Source organism: Lissotriton helveticus, chromosome 4_1 (assembly GCF_964261635.1).
Source record: "Lissotriton helveticus chromosome 4_1, aLisHel1.1, whole genome shotgun sequence".
NCBI lineage: Eukaryota > Metazoa > Chordata > Amphibia > Caudata > Salamandridae > Lissotriton > Lissotriton helveticus.
This window is the reverse complement of record NC_136063.1, coordinates 201423052-201450827: the sequence shown is the minus strand read 5'-3', so window position 1 is coordinate 201450827 and position 27776 is coordinate 201423052. Positions and strand designations below refer to the sequence as shown.

Sequence of the window (27776 nt, the reverse complement as noted above, 5' to 3'; positions counted from 1 at the left end):
AGGCTTCTTGAAAATATATAACATACTGAGGGAATGGCCTGAAGCTGACACCAAATGGGGGGGGGGGAGGAGACCTCAACGCCTGTTTGAACCCTGACCTTGATAAATCTAACCCACAGAGCAACCACACACCAAGGGTGGCCCGAAGTGTTAATAATGCTATAATGGAATTTGGGCTAGTGGATGTCTGTAGATTGCGGAATGGCACTGCCAAAGAAGGCACACATGCTACTCCAGCGTATAACATCTGGTCTAGGCTGGATTATTGGCTTCTTAGTGAGGGTGCAGCCGAATTGTTACTGCAGTTGCTAATTTTCCACGTACCTTGTCCGACTATAACCCAGTTATACTGGATCTTAAAATTCCAATGTCAATGCATCGTCCCTTTACATGGCGATTATGGCCTGAGGCATTGCTGGAACCACTTTACAATAACACTATTCGCACAGCAATAGAACAATACTTTGAGACTAACAAGGGCACTGTGGATAGGGCTGCTACATTATGGGAAGCCTTTAAGGTGACGATCCGGGAGGTATGCATTAATACAACTGCTGGTATCTTGAAAGATCTTAGAGCCCAACTTGCCAAAATAGGGACCACGCTTATGACCCTAGAACGTAACTATATCGGAACTCCATCTTCGGACATCCTTTCCCGCATACATGAATTAATTTTGGAAAATGACACCGTGGTAGAGTCGGAAATTTGCTATATTTCACGCAGGAATGTAGCACTTAAATATGGAGAGGGTGGTAGACTGGGTCGTAATCTTGCTAACAAAATTAAAGTTAGAACAATGCATCAGCACATAGATAAGATAACAGACCCTCAGGGAAAGGAGCACATCAATCCGCTGGATATAGTGGATCCGTTTTGAGATTATTATGCAAAACTATATACCTCTAATGGGGGGGCTCCAGACTCTGTGATGGAGGAATATTTAGATGACATAGCCTGTACCTGGTTGGCGGATGATCACCGGGAATATTTTAGTCAACCCATAGACGAGGCGGATATAAAAGCGGCGATCAGCGCTCTACCGAATGCAACAGCACCTGGGCCTGACTGCCTCATCATTGAGTTTTATAAAACTTATGATCTACTTGCTCCCTACCTATTAGAAATGTATGCTGAGGCGCATGAAACTGGAGTCCTGCCTCCATCACTTCGCCAGGCACTTATTATTACGCTGCTTAAAAAAGAAAAACCCTCTGACTTATGGGACTCCTATACCGGCCACTCTCATTGATTAATATTGATGCGAAAATTCTCGCCAAAATCCTTGCCACCAAACTCCACCCCTGATGTCATGCCTGGTTCTGCCGGACCAATCAGGCTTCATACCTGAGCGGTCAACATCGCACAATCTAAGGACCATCTTTGCAATGATGCATGTTCTGGAACCGAGCTTACATGCGGCAGTGGTTATGCTCGATGCGGCTAAAGCTTTCGATTCCATCGAATGGAAGTATATGTTTTACATTCTGCAGCGCATGGGGCTACCGCTAGTCTTTATAAAATGGGTTTCTACTCTACACTGACCCATCGGCAAGGGTACGGGTGGGAGACTTGACGTCTGAACCATTCTCTATCAAACGTGGTACCCAGCAGGGTTGCCCTCTGTCGCCACTACTGTTTGCTCTGGCAATCGAGCCCCTGGCGTGTGTGATACAGCAAAGGCACAGAGAAACTGCACTAACATTTAAATTTTCACCCAGTCTGCATATCTTTTTATGCAGATCTGAACCATTCTCTATCAAACGTGGTACCCAGCAGGGTTGCCCTCTGTCGCCACTACTGTTTGCTCTGGCAATCGAGCCCCTGGCGTGTGTGATACAGCAAAGGCACAGAGAAACTGCACTAAACTTTAATTTTCACCCAGTCTGCATATCTTTTTATGCAGATGACGTGGTGCTCTTTGTCAGGGAACCCTCTCATTATCTGACACAGATATTGCGAGAATACATTGGGTTCGGTCTGATATCTGGTCTAAGTATTAATTGGGATAAGTCCATTATTATTCCTCTGACGGAAACCACGCCTCCACCAGTTATGGAATATCTGCTGGTTTGGACCACAGACCCGGTCAAATACCTTGGGATCTGGCTTCACCGTGACCCAGAGGTTGTTATACGGGAAAACTATGGGCGTGCATGTAGCTCCTTAGACCAACACGTCGACAAATGGTTAGTTATGCCACTGTCCCTGGCTGACCGCATTGCACTCACAAAAATGGTGGTGTTGCCGCGCTTTTTATACTTGTTCTCTAATATTCCGATCCCCTTGACAAGAGGGTTTTTCAATACTCTACGAACAACATTGCTTCGGCTGGTCTGGGGGGTGGACAGGCTTGGGTGAGTTGGGCTACCCTTACGTTGGACTACGACAAGGGGGTTTCAGTGCTCCAGACCTATATATTTATTATTTAAGTGCTCAAGCACAATATGCATATTTTTGTTTTAATTCACATGCATATACCCCACATGTTGCAGTGGTGGATGGTGATGCCTCCCCCATTCTGCTGCACAGTTTAATCACCCACGCGAAGCATGGAATCCCGAAAACGTAAATAAACACAATAGACACCACAGTAGCAGCGTGGCAGGCGATAGAACAGCTAGCCAACAAATTACCAGTATACGCCCAGGCGATGCCCTTGAAACAATACGCGGCCCTGTCAGTGACACAAGAGGCAGGGGCGATGCGCCTGCTTAAGGAGGCAGGCATGCAGACAATGCAAGAATTATATCCGGGAGGGACATTTCACACTTCTGAGTCTCTGCAGTACATCACTAACCCTACGCTGCTGTTTCAGTTTGCGCTTCATAGGCTAAGACACGCTATTAAGTCACACTATGATACCTACCCAATTGAACCTCCCACGCGCACTCTTTATAATTAGTGTTAACCACCCCCACCAAGAAAAAATTAATCACTAAACTGTATAGGGCAATCTGGGCTAAGAAAACTAATGGACCAGATAGGAGCCTAGAGCACTGGAATGATAAGCTGACCCCCCCTCCCCCACCCCTGGTGTCCCTGGCAGACCGGGAACATGTGTGCAACCTAGCGGGTAAACTCACTCCAAATGGAAATTTACGCATCATACATTTGAAATATTTACATCAGATATATTACACGCCACTACGACTGTACCGCTATGGATTGCCTGACTCTAGTAGGTGTAAGAGATGCGGTCAGTTGGAAGCACATATTTTGCACCTTGCGTGGGACTGCAGAGAAGTGGCAAACTACAGGAGCCATCTGGTGCGGGATATAAAAAATGTCTGGGTTGGATGTACAATGTACACCTTTGGTGTGTTTGCTGTGTTGTGTCCCGCATGTGAAAGAGAGCATAGGTAAAGGTATACGTATATCGTTGCTGATGGCTAAACGCAGGGTCACCATGACATGGGAAAGGAAATGATCACCGAAAGTCGAACATTGGATTAAAGATCTGGTATACTGCAAAGATAATCTGGAACTGTATGCAGAGGAGTTACCAACGTCATCTAGACCCAAAGACATATGGGAGCCACTGCGGCTGTTTCTCCATCAGAAGGCCATAGCAGAATCGCAGAATGAAGTGGGTTAGATGCGATATGGAAATGCGATATGGAAAAATACTCTGGCACTGTGAATGTATACCGAGAGTAAGAGAATGTTATGTAACTATATCCCCCAAGGTGATTGGACAATCATAATTTGTTTATGCTGTTGTTTTCCTTTTCTTTTGTTTGTCATGATTTGTTTTTGGGAGGGTTAATATGACAGCTACCTTGCATGGTAGTGCTGTTGACTATATTTTGAAATGCAATAAAGAGAGTTAAAAAAAAGAAATCACACACACACCTACACTCCTACACACCTACACACCTACACTCCTACACACCTACACACCTACACACCTACACACACCTACACACACCTACACACCTACACACCTACACACACACACACACACACACACACCTAAACACACACACACACACCTAAACACACACACACACACATAAACACACACACCTAAACACACACACCTAAACACACACACCTAAACACACACACCTAAACACACACCTAAACACACACCTAAACACACACCTAAACACACACCTAAACACACACCTAAACACACACCTAAACACACACACACCCTCTCTGTAAATGTGGGCACTTACGTCCTTGTAGAGGAGACATGTGCACCACTCACACAAATCAGCAAATGACATGGTCCTCGGAACCGAGAAGAAGTGGCAGACATTTGTAGCTCATTTCTATTTGATTCTACTTATGGTCTGGTTGCACGTTTCATTAAAAAAGGGTAAGACATTGGTTTCTTGGTGGAGCTTTCTTTAACTTTGTGATTCAGCACACAAAATTACACTTCTTATTTTGAGAACTAGAAAACCCAAAACATCCATCATCTGCCTAATAACCTTCAAGTCAATTGGCTGAGCTCTAGAACCTCATGTGGTCTTCTTGACTCAAGTTTAGCATTCAGTAGTGCTGACGGAACATTGATTAAAACATCTTTTTATTCTGGTGTTTGCCAGCACCTTTTCATATTACTAAAATTATACACATAATAACCTTATCAAAGCTTTCCACCAGCCCTCTTCATCTATTGCTCTGTTGTCATTCTCGTTTTCACTGGGAATGCATAAGCATGGGGCAAAAGGCTGTGTTAACTTCACTGTGAGTGGCCTCATTTTGCTCTTTTACAAAGAGCCCTTCCATGCACAAAGTAGTTCTATTAAGTGTTGAGGACTACTATAACCATTTGTGCTTTTTGAGATCAAAAAATACTTACAATTTTAGGCAATATATATACATATGCAGAAACAACTCCGAACAACCTCCTGGCCACACAGACAGGCGAAGAAGGAGACGGACCACAGGATCTGGCTAGGTGATGTTATTTATCCAGGTGATATCAGCAATGACGCGTTTCGGGCCTGCGAGCCCTTGTTCACATTATATATATATACATAGATGTATATGTATATATATATATATATATATATATATATATATATATATATATATATATATATATTTATACAATAAACTTTACAGAAACAACATTACAAAACTAATGTAAGTAACCAAAAAAAGTCCACTCGTCCTAGAAGTAACGGTCCCACCGTAGGTCTTAATAATAGTTCAAGGAAAACAATGAGCTTTCTTAAAATAACCCTCACCCACCCAGATATCCCATGGTGGGCATGCTTCATCATATCAAGGAGAAAAGGAAATACCTGCCTATGGACATGCAAGGTGGCCTCGGAAGAGGTCCAAATATATTTGCACTGGCCTCAAGCCACACTAGCAGTTCAATCAACAGTATTTAGCAACATATCAAGATAAATTGTGTATTTTATTATTTATTTAATTGTTTATCAAAACAGTACTTTTTCAATTTGTACATTTCATAAAAACAGCTAAGTTACATAGAATTCATAATAAAGACAATAACGCGACAGTGCATATGGTTCTTAGAACAGGAAATAACATGACGTCAATTTAAAAACCAATGTGTTCTCACCAAGGCCCACACAAGCAACCACAAGCTAATATCCCCAGACATACGCATACATACTTCTCACATCCAGATAAATACTGCAATCACATTCACAAGTCACTAGTCACTCCGCAATAAAGTTCTAATCGGTGATCGATGGGGATAGTTAGAATATTCTCCCAGATCATTCGGTTGGTTCTCAGATGGTAAAGCTACCAACGCGCGTTTCAGTGTGAGACCCCAGCCGGGGTTACACCTTCATCGGGGCAGGAGTGGACTGGAGGGCACACGGTGTAGCAAAATCTTGTTTTTTCGGACAGCAGTTCAACATTTAAAGGAGGTCTCTGCAAAGGATCATCGCGCTAGAGGAGATAAACATTTGTATCCAGTAACGGGCGTGGGGTGCTCCGCATCAGAGCTTTCCTATGGATTCAACATGAGGGCAGATTTCAGGCTTGCAGAATAATTTAGGAGTTTGAAGAGAAGGTTTCTGGCCGGGGGCAGAAGGGGATAGATCACCGGCGCTCCAGGGACGGAGTCTCGACAGGTATTCGCATTTCCTCTCCGTGGCAAGCGTTCGTGTAGGTCAGGCAATGGCCGGAAAGCTTGCATCATCATGCAGGACCAGGCGTGCTACAACCAACTGAGACGTGGGAGCACTTTGTAGGGTTTTGACTATTAGGTGATTAGGTGATTGGTGATATGAGAGTGGAAGGATCAAGTAGGTAGGTTGTGTTAAAAAAAATACCTGGCTACGTGGACTCTAAACTTTGTTAACCTCTTCGAGGCTCATGACGAGCTCAGCTCGCCATGAGCCGTAGAACGCTCGCATGCGGGGATAATTCCCCTGCTGTGCTGAGCGTTCCACGGCAGGTAATGCACCTGTGACGAGCTGAGCTCGTCATGAGCACAGGAGCACCGTGCCCCATGACGAGCTCAGCTCGTCATGAGCATGGGGGCGCTGTGCGCGCGCCCCTCCCCCAGCACAGCGGGGGATTAACCCCCGCAGCGAAGGGGTTAAATCCTGAGACTTACACTGTAATCTCCATGAGACAGACACCCATTACAGTGCAAGTCTTCACTTCCCCTCCTTTCTAATAATACCAGCTACAGGATTTAATAAAGTTTAGACTCCACATAGCCAGGTATTTTTCCCACGTCTCCGTTGGTTGTAGCACGCCCCGTAGCAGGGCAGGAAGAACCCGATGATGAAGCATGCCACCATGGGACCTCTTGAGGGTGAGGGATATTTTGAGAACTTTCATTGTTTTCCTTGAACTATTATTAAGACCTACGGTGTGACCGTTACTTCTGGGACGAGTGGACTCTTTTTTTTGGTTAGTCACAGATGTGCAACATCGTTTCAATAATTGGGCCATCTGCGAGAACTACTCCAGAGACAAGCTGCTGGATGTGACCGCGTAAAACCTGTGACCCTGCCACCCAGTATCCGTGCCCTAGTGCAGCAGTGCAACTGAGCATATGTTCAGAACTGGAGGGTTTCTATTTGTTTATCCATAGTTCAGGCTGAGCAACAGCCTTTTAATATGAATGAAGTAGTGTAAGCTTAGCAGGTTTTCACAAAAGTGTGGTCTGTATGCAGATACCTCATTGAGCCTGATCTACGGTGTATTAAGGTGGCTCTTGATGGAGCAAACTGCTGCATAGTCCTGATTCAGCTCATGGGCTTTGGACACATGTATGGTAGTGAACTAGAGGTTGCTCACTAGTAACCTAATATAGACTGCTAGGCTAGAGAGATTGTACACAAATGATAGCTCTTCATTTAAATGACTTCATTTAACTTGCAAAAAAAAACACACTTCAGGCAAGCCTAAAAATCTAACAAACAAAATTATGTGCGATAATTGTAGCTCCAATGGACCAAATCTTATGCCTTCAATCCATTTGGGGCAAAAATGCTAAACAAAAAGAAAATGGACGGAATGTTGAACATTGTCAAACATGCACCCCCAGTCACAGATCTGGGTTCAATCCATTGTTATTTTGCTCGCCACTCCATTCCAGTTGGGACCCAGCCATATGCAAATCCGCCTTGGCCCTGCTCCCCATGGAAATAGTCCAGCCCGAACTGCCAGGCCAGGTCCTCCCTGGTCTGGAAAACAAGCATCCTAGGACCGGTTTGAGGGTATCACCCCTCATCAGCCAGGATAGCTTGAAACCGGTGGCATAGCGAGCAAGGGAACCAAGTCTGGGCATACCTTCCCACTTAGGTTGGTAATGCAAACGAAAAGATGATGGACAAAATGCTGAACATTATCAAACATTCACCCCCAATCACAGATCTGAGTTCCATCCATCTTTATTTTGCTTGCCACGCCATTCCACTTTGGAACCAGTCATATGCGAATTAGCTCCAATGCCACGATGCTTGTGTCTGGTCCAGGGAAGACCTGGCTTAGCAGTTCTGGCTGGACTGCTCACATGAGGAAAAAGACTGATTTTATATGCCTGGGTCTGAACTGGTGTGGCGAAGTGAGCAAAAGAACGATGATGGATTCAACCCAGATCTGTTAGTGGCTTGGGGTGTGTGTGTCTGTAAAATGTCAGCGCCCCCTCCATCAGCTTATTGTGTATGCCCAATCCAGTTGGAGCATGTAATTCTGAAATCCATAGATTCGGAGCACACGTATGCAATTTTTTCCTTAGTACAAGTAAGTGAAAACACGTCATCAGTACTGTTACTTAAAACTAATGGACAGACGGCAGGATATTCTCATGGGAAAGAATATGTAAAGTCCCTGAAGGCTAGATTTAATAGACACAAACAAGCGCTGATTTCACAACTTTCTATAATTTACGCTAAAATGAGGAAATGCTTACTATACAGTGCAAAAAATGTGCAATTTTAGAACACTTCATAAAATGGCTTCTGTGCATTGAAAATGCACAAAACGTAGCAGACATACCAGAAGTTATCTGCTCTTCTGGTTAACCTAAAAGCGATGTTGTAGTTCAGGTATGAAATGTATCATACAAGTTCACACATGCGTAAGCATCCATAAAGTAATGGTATTAAGGCACAGAAGAATTCTGCTTTCTCAGCCTTTATCCCTTAAAACAAAAGGTAAGTGTGATGCACACAAATCTTAAACAGCCGATCCATAACACGGGTTCCTCTGACTGATCGAAAGTCATACCACTACACATACGGAACATTTATCCACTCCCTAGTTAGTTGTGACCACCTCAGTGCCGCAAGCTGCATCTTGGTCACTTGTACCCTTGAACCAAAAGAATTGTGTTGGTCAGAATCCTTTCCATCTTCATGCTCAATTTTTCCAAAGCTCTTAATAAAAAAAAACAGTTCTTTAATAACATGCTAAATAAATAGTATGGAAATTAAGACTGTAGCAGTTACAACTGTTAATACAATGAGTGAAATCCTTGACTGTGCGACCATTTGCTTGCGAGGGTGTTCCACTGCTAGTGAATGGCCACTGACGCAGTATTTAGGGAAGGCAGCATTTCATTAACAGTTGTAGACAGCAAGTTCCACATAGTACTACTGCGACTTGTTTGCACTTTTAGCCCGAGTGCCCTGAAAAAAGGTGCAAAACATGATGCATTCAAATGCAGAAATCCACTGGTGTCTCCTTCTCTGTATCACTTAATAATGTTGTTGTCCTTGTAGCACACGTGCGCCTCCAGCCAAAACATAGAAAATGGACTTAATGTTTATTCGGCTAAGTAATACACCTCCTTTTGCCCTGGAAGCACCTTACAACAAGGGAAACACGAGGGGTAGAAGCAAGATGGACAGGAAATGTGTACACTATTGGTGTGAGGAGCATGCTTATCTTCAGCCCTGTGGCCTCTGTAGAACAAACCTATATTCCTGTCGGCAGTTGTTTGAATGTTTCTTTTAAAGATGGTTTTCCAATACTCTTATTCCTTTCAGAAGTAGATAATTTCTGTATGTTAAGAACCGTCATGGGAGGATTGCAATATATTTATTTGTATGAATTTCAGAAGTTTTTTTTATCTCAATTGATTTTATTTTAAGTTGTTCCTCTGCGACTATAAATCTGGGTCACTGCAGCAATTTCCTAATGATGTTTATGTTCACAGGTACCAGAGACCACATACTGAAAACAAGTAAGGAGGGACGCATAATGCAAAAAGTGAGCATTACAGATGATCTGAAAGACATGGGCAGTCCCTTACGTTTCTTGCAGCTCTTCCCAGAGGTATTGTTTACCGTTGTAACTACTCTTACTTCACTGTGGTGGGCACAACATTTGTATTACCTGTTGAGTCTGTATCTGTAAACAGTATGGTAATATATGCTATGTACACCTGTGTTTTAGAAGGAACAGCTGTGGATAGCCTCTACAGGGAGCAGCAGTAATGTCTACATTTGGGATGCAAAGGATCTCCTCAAGCCACCGAAAAGCATTCAGCTACCAGATTGTACAGAAATCAGCTGTATGATTAAAGTGAAAAGTCAGGTAAGGGAGACATAACTGAAGTATGTTCATCCTGCCTCACTTTTAATCTCTGATATTAGGTTTTCATATTCAAGGCAAAGTAAGGTTGGTCATTGACACTAAAACTTGTAGTTGATTCTACTTTTTACTCAAAAAACTCCCATGCAACTAATCATTTCGGTCTCTCGCCCAAGAACATTTCAGAATGGTTTTTGTTATCCTCAGTGGATGCACTGCATGAGTTTTTAATGTGTGTTCTGCATCTGCTGTTCCTCACCTTTTTAATTTTAGTGATTCTCTGCCAATAACTTTGCCTTTGCAATAATTTACTTTTGTTTGTACAATCATGTGTTTTTCTGTATCTTCACATCTATGATGTAGATTTTAACCAGCAATCTCATGTTTGTAGGTCGAGTGTCAGTGTCATGCGCGTATGCAAGACGTGTTGTATTCACTGTAGGAATATAATCCTGCCTGCTGCTTACCATAGGTTGACTCCTGCGTCCCTCATCTTTGCTGGCTCCTCATTGGGTGGTGCGCCCGATACATAACTTCCATTTTTCAGTCAGGAGTACCGACCAACTGCAGTTTCCTTTCGTTTAGGCATTTATGTGTCACTTTGGGGATTACTTCTTTCATGTCCGGCTCATGTTACAATGTAAATTTCCATTCTAAGTACCAAGTCTCGTTTATTTGATTACCACGGAGCCCATTTTATGGGCAGTCGCGCTCATAACTTTCTACATGGCCGACGCGCTTCTTAGTTCAGCACAATGCTTGCTTTCATGTCAGTTTAAGGCTTGTTAGTTTTGTAGCTGTTCCTTTGGTCGGAAGGGTACGGGTGTGCTGGGCATCAAAGCCTGTTGGTGTCAAACTTTTACTTGTGTTACATTCAGAAGGTAGCAGTTGATTTGCCACTTCCGGTCAGGGTTGACAGCAACACAAGAATTCGAGTGCAATGTTTGCTATGCTACTATTTATGTCCCTGGAGCTAATGCAAAAAACGCAGTTGATGGACAGAATGTAGAACAATGTCATACATTCACCCCAGTACAAAGATCTGGGCCTAAATCCATCGTTTTTTTGCACTCCACGCCACCCTGGGTTAGACACTGGCTATATGCAAATCAGCTCTGACCCTGTGCCTCATGGGAACAGTCCAGTCCGAACTACCAAGCCATGTCTTTCCCAGACCGGAATCAAGCATCCAAGGACCGGTTTCTGGCTATCAGCCTTCATCAGCCTGGATAGCTTGACTCCAGTGGTGTGGAGAGCCTGGGACTCACGTCTGAGCATACCCAGCCCACTCGGGGTGAAAATTGCAAAAAACACAGTTGATGGACAGAATGTAGAACAATGTCATACATTCACCCCAGTACAAGGATCTGGGCCTAAATCCATCGTTTTTTTGCACTCCACACCACCCTGGGTTAGACACTGGCTATATGCAAATCAGCTCTGACCCTGTGCCTCATGGGAACAGTCCAGTCCGAACTACCAAGCCATGTCTTTCCCAGACCGGAATCAAGCATCCAAGGACCGGTTTCTGGCTATCAGCCTTCATCAGCCTGGACAGCTTGACTCCAGTGGTGTGGAGAGCCTGGGACTCGCGTCTGAGCATACCCAGCCCACTCGGGGTGAAAATTGCAAAAACACAGTGTAAAGGATACAAGATGGTTCCACAGGAGCGTCAGGAGTCCGAAGATAAATCCACAGCCTTCCCCTGCGGCCTTCCGACTCTATCGAACACTGGAGATCGAGAGGCGCGCCAGGGGAAAACAGGGAAACAAAACAAGGAAAGGTTGGGGTGAAAAATGTGTGATGGTAGTCTTCAGACAGGATGTTTATCGACTTCACTTGAGTGCTTGGTAAGGAGTTGGCTGTAATACAAAGAAGTAATAACATGTATCTGAATACAGCAATATTCTACAATCACTACAACCGTGACACATATAAACCTCTCCTACCCTGTGTTTGCTTGGATTAGCTTAAATATCGCAGAATGGTTGTGGATGAACCTCTTGTAAGGAATTCTTCTGGAGCTGTAGCAAAAGAGGGTAATATCAGTAAGTACGGTGTGCCTGAAATACACGCAGTGTGATATATGATGACCAATACACTGCTCACTCTGGTGTTTGTGTAGTGCTCGAGATACACTTCTACAGATGGAACGTTCCAACTCTTGTACCAAAACACTGGATAGCTGTACTAACATCTGTGGAAACAAACATCTATTCAAATACTGCAATAAGTCCTAACATGTAACCAAATGAAAAAATGCAGCGCTACCGCGCTGTTACCGTGATTCTAGACGAGTAGAAATAGGAAATCCCCTCTGGTCCACGCAAGAATCAACTGCCAAATAAGTGGTATCCCAGGATAACAGTATACCACAGTAAAAGAGTGGACTAGGAGAGGGGGAATAAATTGTGGGAAGGGGAAGGAAGTGACACACAGAGGATCCAAAACCTAACTAACTAACTAATCAGGAGCACTAAAGTAAACCCAGCCGGGCAGCGGATAACAAGACCGGCATGCCGGGCGAAGCAACTCCAGTGAGGGAAAGGGGAGTGGTAGCCCGGCCTGTCAGCGGAGCACAAACCCGGCTGAAAGGCGGAGCAGAGGGAAAAAAGAAGCACGGAGGCTGAGCCCAGCCGGAAGGCGGGGAGAAAAATCCGACCGCCGTGCAGGGCTCCACAATGGTAGAAGACTCACGGAAGCTCCGTGAACTGAAGTCCAACAGACGAGCGTTAGCTGGAAACAACGCTCGACAAAATGCTGGAAACCAAGAAGGGAGGGAGCGAAGACCGGAGCCCGTGTAGGACAAGGGGGCCGGGAGCTCCCTAAGCGGGAAGTACGGAAGGACCAAAATACCGGAAGTCAGGAAACAAGAAAGTAGGACGGAAGCGAATCCAACGGAGCTAGACGCAAGAACGTGAAGCGTCGCTCCATGGATCGGAGAGTCTTAAATAGTGAACAATTAAAGGGACAGTGTAGGAGGAGGAGAATGCGTGAGGCATGACACACAGTTGATGGACAGAATGTAGAACAATGTCATACATTCACCCCAGTACAAGGATCTGGGCCTAAGTCCATCGTTTTTTTGCACTCCACACCACCCTGGGTTAGACACTGGCTATATGCAAATCAGCTCTGACCCTGTGCCTCATGGGAACAGTCCAGTCCCAACTACCAAGCCATGTCTTTCCCAGACCGGAATCAGCATCCAAGGACCGGTTTCTGGCTATCAGCCTTCATCAGCCTGGATAGCTTGACTCCAGTGGTGTGGAGAGCCTGGGACTCACGTCTGAGCATACCCAGCCCACTCGGGGTGAAAATTGCAAAAAACACAGTTGATGGACAGAATGTAGAACAATGTCATACATTCACCCCAGTACAAGGATCTGGGCCTAAATCCATCGTTTTTTTGCACTCCACACCACCCTGGGTTAGACACTGGCTATATGCAAATCAGCTCTGACCCTGTGCCTCATGGGAACAGTCCAGTCCCAACTACCAAGCCATTTCTTTCCCAGACCGGAATCAAGCATCCAAGGACCGGTTTCTGGCTATCAGCCTTCATCAGCCTGGATAGCTTGACTCCAGTGGTGTGGAGAGCCTGGGACTCACGTCTGAGCATACCCAGCCCACTCGGGGTGAAAATTGCAAAAAACACAGTTGATGGACAGAATGTAGAACAATGTCATACATTCACCCCAGTACAAGGATCTGGGCCTAAATCCATCGTTTTTTTGCACTCCACACCACCCTGGGTTAGACACTGGCTATATGCAAATCAGCTCTGACCCTGTGCCTCATGGGAACAGTCCAGTCCCAACTACCAAGCCATGTCTTTCCCAGACCGGAATCAGCATCCAAGGACCGGTTTCTGGCTATCAGCCTTCATCCGCCTGGATAGCTTGACTCCAGTGGTGTGGAGAGCCTGGGACTCACGTCTGAGCATACCCAGCCCACTCGGGGTGAAAATTGCAAAAAACACAGTTGATGGACAGAATGTAGAACAATGTCATACATTCACCCCAGTACAAGGATCTGGGCCTAAATCCATCGTTTTTTTGCACTCCACACCACCCTGGGTTAGACACTGGCTATATGCAAATCAGCTCTGACCCTGTGCCTCATGGGAACAGTCCAGTCCCAACTACCAAGCCATGTCTTTCCCAGACCGGAATCAAGCATCCAAGGACCGGTTTCTGGCTATCAGCCTTCATCAGCCTGGATAGCTTGACTCCAGTGGTGTGGAGAGCCTGGGACTCACGTCTGAGCATACCCAGCCCACTCGGGGTGAAAATTGCAAAAAACACAGTTGATGGACAGAATGTAGAACAATGTCATACATTCACCCCAGTACAAGGATCTGGGCCTAAATCCATCGTTTTTTTGCACTCCACACCACCTTGGGTTAGACACTGGCTATATGCAAATCAGCTCTGACCCTGTGCCTATGTCTTTTCTGCATCCTTTTTCCTGTTTCCCTAATGGGCAGATCCATTAGCGAAACTTCAGACTCACATTCACTTGTTAAGTCATCTACAATTAAGGGCTCTGATCTCGGTTGGGCTACAACTGGGGTAATAACTGGAGTTCTTGGACTTCCCTGTCGGTCCCCATACAATGGAACCACTGGTCCAATAGTAACCGGGATTGTTAAGGATTCAGGACTTGCATTTAACTGGGAAATCTTCTGAATTATTTCAGCTCTCTGCTTAGCTAGTGCCTCTCGTTCTCTGTCCTTTCGACTGAATTGTCATGTAATATTTGTGGGGTTAAAGTTGGAGCACAACTCGGGGCAGTGGGATGTGTCTCTCTGGGTCCTTCACCATAACTAGGTCTTGGATGCAAAGTACCTGTGTCTAGGGATCTTGGTTCTTCCTCATATAGAGGGTTTAGGAACGGCATTCCTGAACTGGATGGTCTTGCCTCACCTTCGTAGGGAGATCTGGGAAAAAAGTCTCTTTCGCGTGTGTATCTCGTTTCTCCACCAGCGGGTATTCTAGGATAAATATCTTGTGCATCTATGGGTCCTAAACTTTCGGTATAGGGAGGTATTTGACAATTCCCTCCTACACTTGCGGATCTGGCCTCATCTTGGGGCGGAGGTCTTCGAGAATTATCCCCTTCACTAGAAGGTCGGTGTCCTTCATTATAAGGAGGAGGACTTCTCTTAAACATGTCATCTAACAACTCATCATCCGACTCTCTAATGGGCACCCAGTGTTTGCATTTTTCTGTTCTCTTCTCTCCTGTAGGAGGACCACCCACTGGCATCATTGGAAACAGTCCTTCCACAATCATATTCTGTCTCCACTGTTTCATCTTTTTGTCACGGGTCTCTTGTTTCAGTTTTGGATAAAATTTAGTTAACCCTTTATCCATCCGGGGCTTATCCCTTTCAAAAGCTTCGATTTCCCATTCCTCTAGAGCTTCGTACTGCGTTAGTCTAGGTCTAGGATGTAAATCATTCATTCGGGTTCTCAAATTAAATAAAATTCTGCCATTGAATGTACCCTCTAACGGAAAAGCCAAAATTCCGTCATCCTTGGTGTATTCCGCCCAATTTTCTAACCATACACACGAGTGGGTACCCTTTATCAAACATCATGAACGATGCGGGAGTATTAGGCGGCGGAATGACAACACCGTCTCTGGTTTTAATTGGTTTGTCCTTTTTGAAATAATTTTTCACCTTATTTACAAGGGATATTTTCCTCTTATTTCCGTACATAATGTCGGTCTTATGCCCTTTCCACTGACCGTTCTCAAACCCTAAATATCGAGGATCAGGTCTAGTATGCGGTCTATACGAGTGCCACATACGATTTCTACTAGTGACTCTGTTTACAATTTCACTTCCAATTCAAGTGCATCTTTTATTTTTCGTGCGACCAATAAAGTGCACGGCTTCAAATAATCTCGACCAATGGGTGCGCGGCCTTTCGCGAGACAGGTTCTCAAGCTTCGGCACTCACCCCTCCTTTACAATTCCAGCTCCACTACACACCCGCTGCGTCTACCAATCCCAGCGCGGCACAGAGTGACGTCAGAGCAGCTTCGCGACTGACTCCCTCCCTCACAAGGTAACGGAAACTTAATTTCTCTCTAAAAGTGCAAGTGCTTTGTTATTTTACAAACGAATACACATTCGCCACTGTACTCAAGTGTCTAGACAGAAAAGATTTGTTTTACTGCAAGTAAACTCCTTCTGTCTACCTTTCACCCGCTACGGATAGAACTCTTCTGCCTACCCTTCACTCAAGCATTAGGGAACCTGCTACTTCTTTTGACTTATCCACTTCTTATCGGGATATATTCCAAGCCCAAAGTTTCACCAGCGAACCCTTCTGCTATCACTCAAGCCCCGACGAACCTGCTACTCCTTCCGCTGTGACCCTTACTAGGTTATATCACGATAGAAGTTTTGCCAGTAATCTCGTAGCTATCATTTATTCAAACATCCATTCAGAAAAAACCCTAGTTAGTGCTTCCAGTTCTGCCTAACCTGCACCAACTTTCCTGGAGTCAGTGACCTCAAAACAAGTGGATTCTTTTCACCACTCGCTATTCAATTCCCCGGGGATTCCCAACAACATGAAACGCTTAACTTACAAATGTGTTAATACATATATCAGTACAATAATAGGAAAAACAATTTAAAACATTTCATAATTTTTCAAAGTAAACAATTTACGTGAGTGATCAAGTCATGCAAATTGTTTTACTTCCGTAGCAGCATAAACACAACAAAAAAAACTTTTAGCAGCATCCAACTTATCTAGCTTAACTAGTCCTTCCTAACTTTAACTAGTCCCTAACCATCCTCTGCTACCAGAAAATTACTGATAGAGATCGCAGGTCACCCGGCCAATGAAATTTTCACCATACACGTACCAGGCCCATATTTTTCCAATACATCACCTATATTAATCGGGTGACCTTACTCTCTACTACCAGTAACCCTGGTTCCTACCTACTTATTTCTATTGTACCTGACTTACCAATCCACCGTTGCAGGTACCTAAGATCCACAATTGATCAGGGAGCTAGCTGTAAAAGAAAGGCAGGCAAAATACAAACCCAACTTATTTCTATTTCGCATTAAATGATCACAGACAACTGGGAAGTTTTAAAAGTTTATCTATAAATCAGGTTCGGAAATTAGCAAGTTTACAGTTAGAAAGCAATCAATAATCAAGATAACGAAAAGAACATAGCCATAGAGGAACAGTGTCAGGGCAACCATTTATGAGTCTACAAGAAAATTATAACAATGCGGTCTACTAAATAGATTTAGAACTTGAGTCACAAACTACACTTTACTGTTGGGAAAAATTACTGCAAGGTATGGATTGGAAATCCTATACATCTATAGGAGGGGAAAAATTGGAACACGCTATAGTTCTAGTATCTTAATGCAAATTTAGATTTCAAGAGAATTTATATACCACAGTTATGTTTCATAAACAGAATGGAGAGAATGTGTTCTAGAAGGTAGGGGAACATAGGAACATGCTAAGAAAAATATACTAAATGACTTATAATATTTTGCGAAAAGCATGGAAATTAACATATGCAAAGAAATGTCTTTATTTAAGCAAAGTCAGAAAAATAGAAGATGCAGTGAAGAGTTTTCGCACTATATTTACCTAGAAAGGTGTGCAGACCAACCCTGGCCACGGATCAGTCAAGGACAGGAAATACCCCAAGGAAGGACAGGCATCTATGGGACAGCAGGTGCAGATTGGACACCCCAGGACAGGACAGGAAAACCAGATTAGGATCAGGACAGGACCACCAGGACACGACCAGCACCCGCAGTTTGGAAGCAACGCCTGCGCTCCACCCTCTCTGCAGCTATCAGTCAGAACCCCGATTGGGTTAGCGAACTCCCCAGCAAAGTGCTCCGCCAGCACTTAAGGTTTAGTAAAACCTTTAAAGTCTAAGGTCAAATTCGGACAGAGTGCTCCGCAGCGCTCTGAATTCAGTCACCTATTGAGTGCGTTGGGTCAGTGACAGGTCAGCTATTCAGACAAGTCGGACAATTTCTCTAGCTGAACCTAGGCTAGATATACTGTTTTCGGGTCAGTGTACCACCCCCCAATGTTGCAAAGTGTCAGAATCCCCAATTTCGATTGGTCCACAAGTAGGATAGGCTAACACACCAATCAGAACAAACTTCTGCAAGCCTAAATTATCATTTTAGGGAACCGCCTAGCAGGTTTGGGGTTCTCACGGAAAGTTTCACAGAATACTATAGAGAATTACAAATGTAACAAGTGAAGAACATTTCTGCTCCATCCTCCTGGGTCAGAGGTGGCGTTCACAAGAGCATCTTGACTGTGGCTGCCAGCTGGCTGAGTTCCACTGTTCAAGGCTAACTTCTCCCTGGCTGCGTGACATGCGCAGAAGGGACCTTCAAAATGGTTCTCGTCTCATTCAGACCCCCCAGTTATCGCGGTACATGAAAAGTAAGCGAAAACAAATGAAAACATAGAAATAAATGAATTTACTACATATCATGATTTTGTACTTTAGGTTTCTCACTGTAAAAATATACTAGGCGATTATAAATTAGTGCAACACACAATAACACGAGAGCATCTGCGCAAGCTTCACCATGTGAGTATTTCAGACAGCCATATTAGCGGCAAATACGCATGCGCACATTCCCACCACAACTGCGACTACGTCACGTCACGTGAGTGTGACTAACGCATGCGCAGTAGTAAATTCCCAAGCGACGGCCATTTTAACACAAGGAATAATCGTATTAGTAAAACACATAAGCAAGCATCACTAAGATACATGTATACCCAAAAATAAAAGAAATTAGTAAGACATACAATTTGGATTACAGAGTTATACATAAATCGAGGTTCTTGATCTCAGCAAGTCGCGTAATGTGCGAAATCTTGCTTCATCATTCCGATGATGAATTCATTGACATATAAACAGAATCAAGAGTATTTCCAGTGCTGTACGCAGTGCACTATGTTGTGGAGACTTGTTAGAAAGTGGGATTGATTATAAAGTAACAAAACGTTTAAGACGTTATGTAATTCTGCTCACCAACGCAGTAGGATTTTAGCTAAACTATACCAGATGATAGGTGTCTGCGTGCTGATGTGTATGTGCATGAGTCACGCTGTTCTCCCTCCTTCTCAAACAAGCCCGGGAGTTGTGTGCGCGCGCGCTAAAAGGAAGCGTAATGAGCCATGACAGAGAGGAGCAAGCCCGGGAGTTGTGTGCAGGTGAGCGCGCTAAAAGGAAGCTTAATGAGCCATGACAAGAGAGAGGAGGAAAGCCAGAAGGCGCCTCTGCGCATAACTGCGCGCGTAACCGCAAGCTTTAGGTCACAAGCAAAAGCGTGTGGTTGGATTTTTAAACCCCACTTACTAAATGTCTCACCAGACTAGCGCATGCTGTGGCTCAGGCGAGACTTAATCATGCATGCGGTGGTTGCGGCGCTGGCCCGCTAGTCTAAGTCATTGCAGGCAGGCAATGCAAGGGGCCCGCCTATGGGGCGCCGCCGGCAACAGTCGCCTCCAGAACTAAAGTAAGTGCTGCAAGTCTGAGACAGAGCGTGTCAATGTTAGCGGGTAGAAACATCCAGCAAATAATAAAGTAGAGGTCTGTATTCCACAGAAGGTTAGTTTACAGCAGATTTAAAAACAATAAAATGTTTGTTGATTTTCTTGGTGCCTGGAATGTTTTTTCCTTGATTACTTCCAGGCTCGGGAAGACTATTCAACTGTTTACTTCCAGGCTCGGGAAGACTATTCAACTGTAGGCGGATACTGGATGGGGTGGGCTTTTCTCAAATTCAGGAAAATGCTAAGTGCCCACTTTGTCAAGCAAACATGATTACCCTGTGTCCTTCTACTAGCCACCAGCGTTGCTGAGGGACCCAGGTTACCGGGTTCGATATCTCTAACCAGCTACTGCCTTCCCCCAGGTCACAGCTGACTCTGTTAACTCTTTTAAGGCTTTACCATCTGAATACCTAGACTGTTTACTGTTCTTTCAAATGATTATCTACAACTATGGCCTGTGGTTACTGCTACTAAAAGTTGTGATTGCTCAGAAACAATAATACGATAGTATGAAGTTTCTCACCCCTCTAATTATAGAATATTTTTGGTGATTTGCATCATTTACGTTTTTTGCCCTTTTCCTAATATATTTGACACTGCTTTCTATTGAGCACCAGAGTTTAGCTTAATTATTTGTTCTTTAATTGGAAGGAAATATATCGATGGCATCCAATCGTATGACAGTATAAAGTCGAACTTCAACTCTCACTGGAAAATTACTTCCAGTTGTGCCTTCGATACTTAAACTCCATGACCTACACCTTTGCACTAGCACAAATCCACATAGTATTTGGCCTGCAGGTCCCCTTCTTATCTGACCCCTTTTTCAGCTGTTTATTTGAAGTTCAGCCACAAGGCTTTTGCCTGAAAAACCTATTTTTTAAACAAGTATCTTTGCCTCAGTTCTAATCAGTCAGAGAGATAGAGAACATTGATTAATTTACTGGCAATATAAAAAATGGCAGCCGGGAAAGAGTAGGTAATTTGCAGAAAGGAATACAAGTGAGGAAAAAGTAAGGGGATGTGAAGTGGTTCACATAGCAACTATTTTACTAATAAAAGCCTCTGTCTGTTCCTCCGCACTTTTGTCCGCCCAGCTTGCTTCCTCCCTCACCTCCTTTGTATGTTACTGTGCATTCTTCCTCCCCGTTGTCTTTCTTGGATCATGTTTCTCGACTTACTCTACGCGCTGTGTTATTCTTCTTTTTCCCCTCTCGCTTTTTTCTCTTCTTTTCTTTTCACATCTTGCTCCTCATTGCTCGCCCCTCTAATACGTTTTTCCTGCTGCCATTGCTTATGTCTCAGATTGCATTCTTATTCATTACCATCACTCTCCACAACCCTGTCTCCTGCCCCTTCTGTCCCCCATCATTGTCTGTACTGTCCCCTGGCACTCTGCCTTAACTCCCAGTAGAACAGTGGCATGCAATTACTGGTTATTTTACTATAACATTGAAGGTGCGTCTCAGTGTTGTGGGTGGGATACTTCTTTCAATCATGGCACTTAGTCTCAGCAGCAGGCGCTCTACACACGGAGTTATCTCTCTCACTTGTGATGCAATAGATAAGTAGGTATCTTTTTTTTGTTTTGTTTTAAGCACACCTAGATCTTGAGCATTAAGGTTTTGTTTTATTAAAGAGTTTGGGTCCTATTTGCACTCCCACTGCCCCTCACATCCCTCCCAATACCCATTTCCTCTCTGTACTGCCTGCTCACACAATCTGCCTTCCTGTATCTCCCCGCTCTGGTGTTGCAAATAATAATGCAACACCAATATTTCATACTTTCAGTAATGCGAGACCTATTGCATTGCAAATGCTTGTTTTTCTTAGTTTCACAAAGATTGGTGTGCACTACTTGTGACGCCTTGAGTTCATTTGAATTTACCCTTTGCTTTTTGTTAGATTTCCCAAAACTAATGAAGATTTTAAATTTTCGTACAAATGGTATAGAACAATAGGAATTAACAGCATTACATGTGTAATAAAACCAGCATTTGCTTATGCTTTAAAGCATTAAATTGCATTTTTACGCTGACCAACAAAAGCTCTTTGCCCGATTCAATTTATAACTTTTCAGTAACGATAATCTTTATGTGAATTAATTTTTCTATTTCTCTAAGCACATACATGTTCCTTTCCTCTTTAGTTTGTCTGACTTGAACCTCAGTACACAACTTTAACAAATACACTCGGTGGGAGATCTATATCTCTATAACTGACTTTCATAGGACCTTCCTTTGGTTTGTAGTATAGCTGCATTGATAAACTAATGTTGGCTGTATCAGGTGTAAGATCCTTAAGGAGTTCCCTGAGGAAACTTGTAAATGTATTCATAATTAAAATGTTGGTGTGCAAAATGTATTGTTACCAGACGAAAAGGGCACATACCAAGCTTTGGACCATTCGTTGGGCATTCTTGGACCACATCTATCAGAGAATAATTTCTTTGCATTGAAAGTGCAATAAGTGGAACCGTAGGAAAGCAATTTCAAAGATTCTTACTGAAAATAGCCCCAAAAAGCACCAAGGGCCAACTGTGTATATTTGGCGATGCAAGACCGGGACAAAGTCACAAGTTCAGGCCAACCCCGATGGAGCATGAGCCAGCTGCAGTAACCAGGTTAGACACACTAAACAGAGTACCTTCAATTCTGGTTTGTGGAGTGTTGCGAGGATCCATGTCAAAGATGTGCCACGCAGCTGCTGCAATGAATCTGTTCCAAGATACGGCAAGGCTGCTGTACGAGGTCTTGTGTGGTTGCTGAGGATCCTGTTGAAGGAGACTTGCAATGTGAAGTCCAGTATTCAGGATGAATTACGCAGTGGGGCAATGCCTCTGTTCTGATGTGGAGTCTGGCGTTGAGGCTGCAGTCACCAAGGGATGCAAGGGTTCCGTCGAGGATGCGTCACGTTGCTGTGGTTCCGATGGGCTGCAATGCGTGGATTAGACCTTTACAATAGGTCTAATCCATGCAGTAGCAGCAATACGCCGGTTCTGTTCAGATTTGCGCCTCATAGCAGGAGAGATGCATCTGTTCCGCTGGATCCACTGGGGTTGGCAGACAGGGCCGGACTGGGAACGAAAACCGGCCCTGGCAAAGTGCTCGGCCGCCCCCCCGGGGGGCTAGGGGCCTGTTGGGGGTGCTGCCTAGGTCTTTGCCGGGGCCGGTTTTCGGCCGATTTTGTTACAGGGCCGATTTATGCTGCAAAAACGGCCCTGTGACAAAACGGCCCGCACCCGTGCGGCGCACCGGGGGATTGCCCGGTGCCCGCAACGGCCAGTCCGGGCCTGTTGGCAGAGCCCTGGGCCCACTTCCAAGGGTCCAAAACTGGGGTGGGACCATTTGGTAGTTCCAGGGGCAGTGCTAGGATGTTAGAAGCCTGTTGTCTCCCTCATGCTTCAGATAAGGAGGCCAGCCTACTGGTCCTTGGAGACACTCTGGGAATCTGGGATCAAGAGATTGCAGGTTCACTCCTTCTCATCCAGATATCCGGACAGCAGTCCCGGAGAGCACCAGTCCAGTAGAGTGGCTGTCCTTTCAGCAGCACAGCAGTCCTTCTTACTGGTAGAGTATCCACAGGTATAAAAGTGTACTGAAGAGTTGGTGTTTGAGGCCCAGTATTTATACCACTTGTGCCTTTAAAGTGGTGAGAAGCTTCTAGAGGCAAGCCTTAGAATAGGAGGAGAATGTATTTAGTAATTTACTTGTTGTGAAAGCTCATCAGAAAAATCATTATATAGAATGTATTTTGTGGTCTGGTCTTGGATTTCAAGAGTGACTGTTCAGCATGCTAATATAAGAAAGATGCTAGTACCGAAGATCCCTTGTTATAGGTCATTTTCTTGTTCTTGTTCCACAACGTCTCCTATCCTTGTAACCTAGCAATACCTTAAATCCCCAAGCTCATCTACTAAGCCCATCGACCACCAAGGTGAACTCACATACTCCCTCACCCCTAATGCTCCCACCTAACTCCTATTAATGTAATCTATCACCAAGAAACTGCAGTAAATGCATGGAATGGTTGCTGAGTGCAAAAAGACGAATTCCAATAAATAACCAATAACACTGGACTAATCATTAACCTTGGATTTTGAAGCAGAGTGCTGCCCAACGTAAAGCGATTCTGCGCCTCTTCTGGGGTAGTAAGCATTAAATAAATGCAGTTGCAAACTAGCTTTCAATCTAAGCATGTATGTTGGGATGCAAGGTAATTTCATACTACCAACCTGCGGCATATTGTGATTGTGTACATTTGGTGAAGGACACCGTTATGCCGCAGGCAAAGCAGCAACATTTTGCATGCATGGATTTATGGCACTCCATTATGTGTCTATCCTTTGAGTTAAAGGTAAGTTAACAACAATGGTTTTGCTAGTGCTTGTCGACATTGACATCTAACACTTTTGAACCATATGATTTTCTCAGACTCCGAAAGAATGTCACTTGTCTTAAAATCAGGTGTTTCCTCTCCCTTCTGCATTAAATTTAGAAGGTGTGTTCAATTAGCTATCTTATCATTCGTCAAATTCAGGCGATTACCTGCCTGCTCTGCCTATCCTGATTGACATTATCACCTGTCCGTTTCCTTCCCAAATTATATAAAGTGGCGGTTTCTTTTGGCTTCTGTGCATTGTCGACAAATAAATACATTCTAGGGCTCAATAAAGATCGAAAGAAGATTTATAATACGGAAGGAGGATTTAAAATGTTTGCATAGGTTATAACCCCCCATCACACTGCTGGGTTTAATTTATAATGTAGTATAAAGTTAAAGATTTCTCCACTAATACACTTTTTCCATTTTTGTGTTTTTAGATCTGGATTGGCAGCAAAGGACTTTCTCAGGGCAAGTCCAAAGGCAAGATCTATGTGATAGATGCTGACAAGAAGAGTGTTGAGAAGGAGCTGGTAGCCCATGCTGATGCTGTTAAATCCTTGTGCTCTGCAGAGGACAGATATGTGCTTAGCGGCTCAGGGAGAGAGGATGGAAAGATTGCCATCTGGACCGTGGAATAGCGTTGTTCTCTGGACCTTTGGAAAAGTCTGGTCATGGTCTTTGTATATGGAGATTGATCTCTCCAGTGTAATTTTCCGGTTGGTTCTCCACTGCAAAAGTTGCAATTACTTTTGGTTGTGAAACAAACAAACTGGCATCGCTGCTCAAGTTCCTAAAAGACATTCATATTTTAGAGCGATTATGAGTCTTCCATCTAATTTTAAGTATGATTGTTCAAATAACTTTCCAAGGTTGATATTGTTTGCTTAGGTATGTACCTCTGGCCCACACATATTTCGATCTGTAGGTTTGCCAATGCTTGTATGAGGCCACACTTTGAGGTCCACACCTGCTTATCCATAAGTACCACCTCTGATCTGTTTTGTTGGAATTTACCTTCCGTTTAATATAGCAAAGTCCCTAAGTGCCTCCAAGGAATATTTATAAGTTTTTTGAAAAAACGAGTCTTTCATTATTGTCATTGTGTGTATTTTTATGTAACTTCTTAAATTGTATTCTTCATGTCACTGTAGTAATCTGTTTGTGTTACCTTGGTCTGGTGGTTTGGTGGACCATTTCATTCACTCTGGGGAAGCGTGTTTGACCACATTGTCACAGGATCAGATCCTGGGGCACTCACTTAGCCTTTCGCCCTACAGAGGTCGATAAAATTAGTACCCTTGAGTTGGGTAACAGTACGCCTATGCCATCTTAAGCAAGACACTTCTTTGAAGGGAACATGTGCTCGTCAATTTCTCCTGTTATGTTACTAACCAAGCCCAGCCACTTCATACAGTTATCAATAGCATATAGTTCCTCCAAATACGAGATTAAAATCCTACTCCGAGACGCAAAGTAGAGGTCCTAAAGATGATGGCAACAACATAATCTGGTCATGTATCTTGAACTAGCTTTCTTCATAGCATGACTGCTGTGCTAAAGACATCGATCTGTAAAACAATAGTGTGATTCTTTAGCACATCTTTATTCTTAATTATGGCCTATCGTATTTGTAGTATTTTCAGCTTGTTGTTCACAGGTTTGTGTCTCTATTATAGCAGGGGCTGTATCCACCCTTTTTGCCACCCCCCCTCAGTAAATGGTATTAAAGAAGGAGCTGCAGATGCTTGGACATCCCTTCTGTAATTCTAACAGTACTGGCGCGTAGGTAGCGCCAGAGCAGTCATGACTGGGTGTTCTCCCATTTGCATGTGGGCATGCTCCCATGCAAATGAGTGCCTTTGCTGTGTTGCAGAAGCAGGTGTAGACTAACGCAGGCCCTAAGGAGCGGCACTTACTGTACTCCACAAAAAGGTGGTCACTTTCATTGCTTCTCTTGAAGGCAGCCCTCTGGAGGGGAGAAAGGGCGGTCCATCGACTCCTCAGACCTCCACCTACAGGCTAGTACGGTCACTCACTGCACCCGCATGCAGGGGGAATCTCTTTTCCTTCCGTAAAGTGCTGGCAGGTTTTCTCCCGCACTGTGAAACATGGAACGGCTACGAAGAAGGCTCTATGTATTAAACTGAATACTCTGCTCCCAGGACTGCACGAGTTCACAGCTGCCCTGGGGCCAGCACATTCTTTATAACAGGGTGCACTCTCCCTCTTTGCACCCTGAGCACCTGTTTAAAGATGCACAATGGCACAAACAGGGACAGTGTACCTTTTCCCTAATAGGGCCTTGGATTTGGTGCTGATTTGGTACCTGCAAACCAAACCAAGTGGAGTTGACGGGAGCCTTAATCCTGATGCATATAGATTACTGCAAAATTATCTACTTCAGTCTCTGCAGATAACTGGTAGGTTGCAAAGACCATCGAGGGCACCCTTGAGGGTGATAGTGCGCTTTCCAAATATGCATAACATAACCTATGAAGTCACTTAGACTATGACCTCTCATGGGCATTGTTGCATAAAACCTACCTTACAATTGCATCATTGGCTTACAGTCTCATCCAGGGCGAACGTTAAAGTTCTCTCGAGCAGGCAGTAGGCCTTCTAGAGAAAGTGATAAGGATATCTGCAGAAACTTGCTCCTTACTAGGCTCCATCAGGCAGCCTGTGGTCATCAAGTACATGAGCAACCCAACACTTGAAACACAACTAAAGAACATCTCATAGTGTGAGAAGTTGATGATTCCAGATTTTACAATGTACTTAACCCTGTCTCAAGTGTAGATCAACACTTTATTATCATCAAAAGGATCTTAACAAGCAAACTGTTCATACTAAATTGAGGAGTTTAAGTAGTGACACTTCAGGCGTATTTTATTGTGACCTAACACTAATGAGAGTAAGTAAAGATCAATCCTCCTTGTCCTTTTGATATTATATTTAATGCAAAGCACACCTGTTGGTGATTCAATAGCACTTTAAAATACACACAGAAGCTAACTTGGCAAAAAGGGCTAAAAGTGTCCTAAAACAAAACCATCCGACTAACATAAGTGGCCATGTTTGACCACTCATAGTTCTCAACTGCTTCTTACAGTTCTCTATACCAAAAGCACAACACTACTGTGTGCTTTTGTGTCTCAAATCTCACCCTTACATTAGGTGATGCCTGTTACTGACTGAGTGAGCATGCAATGTAACAGGATTATGCAATGTTATGTGTTTTGAGTGCAGGCAGTCTTGAATTCCTGGGACTTGGCCAACCATGACCAAAACCACAATACTTTTTTTTAATTTATATTGCTAAATTGTATAAATACTGCATTACTATGGAGAAAGCATAGGATATCAATGTAATGGAATATTCCAAAGTAGATCATTGCTTGTCAGATTTGGAGAAGCAGAAATTAATTTCCTAAGTGCTTGGATGAAGTTACTGCTTCAGCTGTTTTCAGATCACTAGTAATTGCATACGAGACGTGCAGGAAGGGATTATGGACGACAATTGAACATGATTTTCAAATTTGACTGCAGTTCAACATTTGCAGAGATTTGATATTTTCAGAGGTTGTGTCAACGTTGGTGCCTGGATACAATGACTGCACAAAAAGTTTATCAACAGATCTCAGTAGTTTGCGAGGCTCTGCATTTGATCCCACACTCCATTAAATTATATATGCCACTACATGCCTCCATTCTTCTCCCTTGCTCCATAATTGCACTTTGTCTTACTATATAGTCAGCTACACTCCACTGCATTTCTCAAGCCACTACTCACCATTCATT

At 43.9% G+C, this 27776-nt stretch overlaps 1 protein-coding gene across 1 annotated transcript in view; it reads left to right on the top strand.

Annotated features, from left to right (window-relative positions):
* The window catches only part of DENND3 (DENN domain containing 3), a 583137-nt gene extending 558106 nt beyond the window's left edge, over positions 1-25031 (top strand). Inside the window, exons 21-23 of the mRNA XM_078686126.1 lie at positions 9620-9738; positions 9859-9999; positions 24413-25031. Of these exons, the coding sequence (XP_078542252.1) occupies positions 9620-9738; positions 9859-9999; positions 24413-24613 (461 nt within the window). The 3' untranslated portion in view covers positions 24614-25031. The remainder of the gene's footprint in view (positions 1-9619; positions 9739-9858; positions 10000-24412) is intronic.
* Positions 25032-27776: the final 2745 nt, after the last annotated feature.